Here is a 5906-nt window from a genome sequence, read left to right as displayed (position 1 = left end):
CGCCACGTTTTTTTAATTATTTGGGTCTTCCTTTAACTCGTTTAGGACCTTCAACTTGAATATAAATTCTTATTGAAATTACAATCGTTCTTTGTTGAACATGTCTAGAATATCTCTCTTGACTTTCTCTCCATTTGTCGTCTATTAAAACTCCGCCTATGATGAAGAAGATTCTTGATTAATTAATAATCTAGAATCAACATTTAACACTATAGCACTTAATTTCAAAAATGTTATTGCTTAATTAAATAGGGAGCACAAATAATATAAAGGAGCCAAGATATATTGCCACTCGCTTTCTAACACACAAAAATATCATCCCCATCTCACATCTGAGAAAAGTAGTAAAGATAGCTTTTGATGGATGAGAATGATCTTTCTTTTTTTTGGAATACAATGACTCACGCACGTCACATACTCAAAATACTCTTTTGACATGATATATGCTAGAACTGTAGATCTTTACTCCTCGGGATACATAACTTCACATCCCTATAAATATGTGGAGTTGTGTATCCCAAGTAATAAACACCTACGGTTCTAGCCCATGTCACATCAGGAGAGTATTTTGAATATGCCACGTGGGACGGTAATTTAATCATTACTCTTCTATTTGACAAAATTCGATCACTATTTGCTCAGTATGTGTGGTAAGAATGATATATGACATCACATCTTGCACCATCCACAAGAAGTACCATGGGCATTTTTGGTATTGCAATAAGCTTTACATTTATTAATATTATTGTGACTATTATTATTTAATAAATGAGCGCTGATAATCTGACTGAGGCACGTGGCAACTCAATTAACTTACCTGACGTGACAGGCTCGGAAATCGTAGATGTGCTCTCCTCAGGATACAAAACTACGGTTCTCCATAAAAATATATAATTTTATTTCCCGAGAAGAGTAGCTCTATGGTTTTCGAGTTTGTATCACGTCAAGTAAATCAATTGAGTAAGTCACGCGCCTAAGTCAGATTATCACGACTCTTAATAAATATTTTACAGGCTTATTATGTAATGAAATCATGGATAAATGAACCTATAGGCATTTTGGTCATTAAATTAAAGTTTTAGATAAAGTGGTCATCTCCTTTGGATGTTGAGGGAGGCACGTGTGAAATTTTTACACGTGTGAATGCTTACAACATATGTGACGAAATGCTAGGCTAAGCAGCCACCCATGGAAAAAATATGTTCCTTAGCTTTGTGACACAAGACAACCACCCATCAAAGCTGAAAAAGCTAAAAAGCCAACGGAGAATGCACACAGCTCACCAAAACAACAGTGCTTCTTGGGCTCCACCTCCCTCTCCCAAGTTTATCCTCCCTCCCTTACTTAGCCAAACATATCTATCATGTTAGGAAGTTTGCAAATTTTTACAATTTGATCATCAATTTGACATAATTAATCATACTCTTTTATCCTCGTTCGGAATCGTTAATTAATTATCCAAACATGTGCAAATCTTAACTAATAATATCGAAAACAAAACAAAAAAAAAGAATAAGAAATGGAAGCCATTTGAACTTTGAAGTGTTCCCAAACATTGCTACATTTTATATGAAATACTAAGCTTAACATGGGAAAATTACAATTGGATAAAATGTTTATAGTAGGTCACTTAGATCTTAATTTTTTTAATCTAATTGGGCAAACTTATTTCATCAAGATCGTCTAACGATAAGAAAACTTCATCCAAGCATGATAATTCTGTTCCATCTTCATCGTCGCATAAGCTTCCCTGAGAACCTCCATTCCGCTCGAACACTCGACACAAAACCAACTTACTCGAATCCTGAAAAAAGAAAATAAATATTAGAAACCTAAATTTTTTTAATCCAATTAATATACATTTAAAGTTTTTTTTTTTTTTTTGTGACGAACTATTGACACCAAATATTACATTTTTTTCTTCTCGACAACACTTACTATTTTTTGGGTTCCTCTTTTTTTAGAGGACCTACTACTTGACCCACAATCTGAGAGGTGAAACTCGTGCATTATCCAATTTGTCTTGACCCCCATTGGAGCTTCGCCGATATAGAAGCCAAAAAATTTCTTCATACCAACTTTCTTATTAGCACTTGTGACAACAGGTTCATCAACACCCAATGGTTTCCAATAACCATTAGCCGAAACTCGATTTGGCGTCCTTCGACTAAAGAAATACCATTGGTTACCACCCGCGAACGCCTTGCCTATAAGCTCATAAAAATTAAATCTTTAATTAAATGATTCAATGTAACTAAATTAATTGAGATTGATTGAAATTGCGATAATAAGTAAAAACAAATTAAGAATCAAATAATTGCGAGAAATACGGGACAACAATCATACCATTAAGCTCCCATGGATCATAAGGATAGAGATCAAGATCGGGGATGATATCAGGGTTGCAAGGTAAGAGATATGCCTTCCGAGAGAGGAAATGAACGACAAGTTCTTCGTCGGTTGGATAAAATTGAAAACCTGGTGGAAGGTTGACATTATCATCTCCCATCTCTAAAAGAAGATCAAGAATAAGGAGTTTGGTTGATTGGGTGTTGTTGAAGGTTTGTGTGTGATTGATATTTATAGAGTATAAGAGAGACAGAAAAATGATTGGGATGAGACAGATAAGGTGGTTTGATCGCAGATTCACGATAGAAAATTTAGTTGGGAGAGGTGTAGGCGGCGGATAACGGAACGTAATTAATTAATAAATATTCAAAGTTCAAAACTTCAAATAACGGGATCTGTTAGTGCTGGAGGAAGGGAGGGAGAAGAGAGGGTTTGGCTCAATTTTATAATACAATAAGGTAGGCCAGCATCAAACGTCATGCTTATCCTTCCATCTTTCTTCCACGTGGCATCATAATTCATGGGTCTTCATTCTTTTGTTCAATTAATAGCCCATCACCTAAGAGTTTATGATTTATGCTCTTGTAAGGATTAGGGGTGCAACTTGGTCCGATTCAAATTGAGAATCGAACCAAATCGATAGTTTGGGGATGGTTTAATTCGATTTGGAACAAGTTGTGATTCGATTCAAGGTTACGAAAATGGAGAATCGATCAATTTGATTCGATTCTCGAATCAAGTTTGTATAGCTATGGATAAATTAATGATTTTTTATAAAAAGATTAGTGATTTATTGTATGAAATTTTATGTCTATTTTTTCTTTAAAAATTGTTTCTTACAATTTATAGAATGTTGGCAACTCATAGAATCGAACCAAACTCACTTTAGTTCGATTTGATTTGGTTTGATTCCAGTGAAATTTGGTTCGGTTCTGATTCTTATTTAGTAGAACTGACCTATATTGGTTCGATTCTAATTTGACCTCAAACCGAACCAAGTTGTACCCCTAGTAAGCATGGCACAATCATAACCCAATAGTTAAATACTTTGCACTTAACTCAACTCGGATAATTATGAAAATATATTAATATTTTAAAGTAAAATCAAAATTATTTCTTCAATAAAATGTTATAGCCAATTTTTTTACCCCACTCGGAGCATTTTTGTCTTCCGAACAAACTGAACAAATTGGTTCTATTGAGTTTTGTGGCGATTCATTTTGAATTCTAACTCAATTGAGTCGAGTTGACTTGATGAGTTTTAAAACTATGAATTAATATAATACATTGTGCTTGGGTTGGGCCCTAGAATAAAATATGCCGACATTAACATGCAGGAGGATAGTGGCATAGTACACATAGTTTGGTGTGTGGATGTTGGCCAACTTTACAACCAACAATATTTTTTAGATTCCTTCTCATAAAAAATTGTTTGTTCAATATAAGTATCTTTATTATTATAATAAGAGAAGGGGGAGTAGAAGTGGTTCTACACTAAAATTTGAATTTCAAAAATACCCCCACATTTGTATTTAAATTTAATATAATTTAAGTCATTTTCGTCAAAAACCAAGAAAAGTGCAATCCACATCCTTAAAATGAATTGAGTTAATTTTCAAAATTATAAAAATATCATTTTGATGATGTAATATTCAAAAATCAAAACTATCTTTTAATTAATATTAAAATTACAAATAAACCCTTTGCAATGCCACCTTCTAGCTCATAAGAAGGAAAATGTTGAAGTTACATTAAAATTGACATTGTTTGGGGCATTACCAATATGGTTTTGTGCACACCAAGTGAGAAGCATCTATGGTTTTATACACACCAATATCCCAAATGATGCCAATTTCAATGTTACTCCAACACCACTCTTATTTATACATAAAATCTAAAGTGAGAGTATAATGAAAGGAGAGAAGAAAAAGTAAAACAAGGACACCTAGCTAATAGCATACGATAATTCTTATTCTTAGGCCTTTATTGGGAAGAAAAGGTTGATATAAATTGAAAAACCTATGAATATTTGTGGTCGTTTGGGTACCATGAGTCCATAACCTATGTCCTACCACCAATAAGGTTACGGAAAAGTACCATATTTTTCATCTTTAAAGTAGTTGAAAATTTGGATTTCTATTATTCCCTCAAAGAAAATCGATTGATATGCCTCATTCTTTAGAGAATTAAGAGAAATTAAACCTATGCAAATTTACATTTGTAAAACTCGAGATAAAGTAAAATGGGTAGAAGTATGATTCTAAAATGGGCTCAAGACCCAACCCGTGTCAATCTCAACATTGGCTAAATCAAAAACCTCTGTGATTGAGGGCCGTCAATTGATCCTTGATTTTATATCTCAGATTGAAGTTTTGTCTCGTTCACGAACGATATGAGTCATCTCATTGTCTCGTATGATTGATTTTTTTGCACGCAGATAAATCAAAAAGAAGAAGTGCACAAGAAAAAGGAGAAAGCAACAATCTCAATCTAGATTTATGTATCATTGATGGTTATTTATCTAATTCGGCACTTTGGTTTGAACTTATCTTAACTTTTACTTTGGTCTCATTTTATTCACATTAACTCAAGTCTAGATCTTTGTGAAAAATTCACTCATCTCTGCATTAAGAAAGATGAAGTCCTTGTTAAAGACTTAAAATCATAAATTAAGAACCCTAATTCATTTCAATCAACAATAGTACCTATAAACATGGAGATAGCTTAAACACAAAATAATATGATTACTTGGGGTTCATTAGTAGAATCCTTTAGTTGGTGGGTGACCTTTAAGAAGCCAGCAATTATGTTAAACAATTGACATGTGTTATTAAACCCATCATGAAAGAATAGTGCACTTAGAACTTATCCTAAGGTATTATTAAGAGCCGTGTTTTGTGACGTGTCACTCGACTGCTTAGAAGAACTCTTCTGGAAACTACTTGAGGAGACTGATTTTGACATGAGAAGTGACTTTTTTATCTCTTCTTTGACAAAAGTTAATTTAAATGGACACCTTTTCAAATGCCAAAACGGTAACTTTTAGTTGCTTTGTAAACTATTTTATGACTTTTCAACTACCGAAATGGTAACTTTGCACTTGAAGGGTAAAAGGTTAGCTTCACTGATGTCTTGATTTTATATAAAGTCGGTCAAATTATTATTTTTTAATTAATAAGATAAGCTGGGGTTGAAATGACCCCTCCCTGGATAAAAAAAAAACAAGCTCTATCAAATTATTGAAAAAAGCTCAGGTTGAATCTTAAAAAAGAAGTTGGAAGGACAGAGATGGCTCCTCTCACATCTATGCCGACATCCTATATAAATGCCACGTGGGATTATATAATAATCTTAAATTGTAGGGAAGGATTCGGTAGGTAACATTAAGAGCCAAAATTTATTATATATGACTTAAAACTATTAGATTAGATTGATATTCGTGAGGATGATCTTTACGGTGAGGGGATCATCCTCACAAAAAAAATCAGTCCAATCTAAAAATTTTAATCCCATCAAAAGTGATAACAAATTAATAGTAAAAAATCTACGATCTACAA

At 33.3% G+C, this 5906-nt stretch overlaps 1 protein-coding gene across 1 annotated transcript; it reads right to left on the bottom strand.

Annotated features, from left to right (window-relative positions):
- Window positions 1-1529: 1529 nt before the first annotated feature.
- LOC147404182 (NAC domain-containing protein 104-like) lies at window positions 1530-2750 on the bottom strand. Its single transcript, XM_086437711.1, has 3 exons — window positions 2347-2750; window positions 1939-2207; window positions 1530-1804 (listed from the first exon to the last, which is right to left on the bottom strand). The coding sequence occupies exons 1-3, from the start codon at window positions 2507-2509 to the stop codon at window positions 1652-1654; spliced, it is 585 nt and encodes a 194-aa protein (XP_086293837.1). The 5' UTR covers window positions 2510-2750; the 3' UTR covers window positions 1530-1651.
- Between the last annotated feature and the right edge of the window lie 3156 nt (window positions 2751-5906).

Source organism: Akebia trifoliata, chromosome 4, assembly GCF_017979445.1.
Source record: "Akebia trifoliata isolate Shusen 1 chromosome 4, ASM1797944v1, whole genome shotgun sequence".
Classification (NCBI taxonomy): domain Eukaryota; kingdom Viridiplantae; phylum Streptophyta; class Magnoliopsida; order Ranunculales; family Lardizabalaceae; genus Akebia; species Akebia trifoliata.
This window is presented reverse-complemented; position numbering and strand designations above follow the sequence as displayed.

Bases quoted from the DNA above. Each gene is read 5' to 3' on its own strand.
- LOC147404182 (XM_086437711.1), bottom strand. From the start codon at position 2,509: ATGGGAGATGATAATGTCAACCTTCCACCAGGTTTTCAATTTTATCCA. The intron at 2,208-2,346 runs GTATGATTGTTG...ATGAGCTTATAG, and splicing joins TGATCCATGGGAGCTTAATG to GCAAGGCGTTCGCGGGTGGT. The intron at 1,805-1,938 runs GTAAGTGTTGTC...TTCTTTTTTCAG, and splicing joins AAAGAGGAACCCAAAAAATA to GATTCGAGTAAGTTGGTTTT.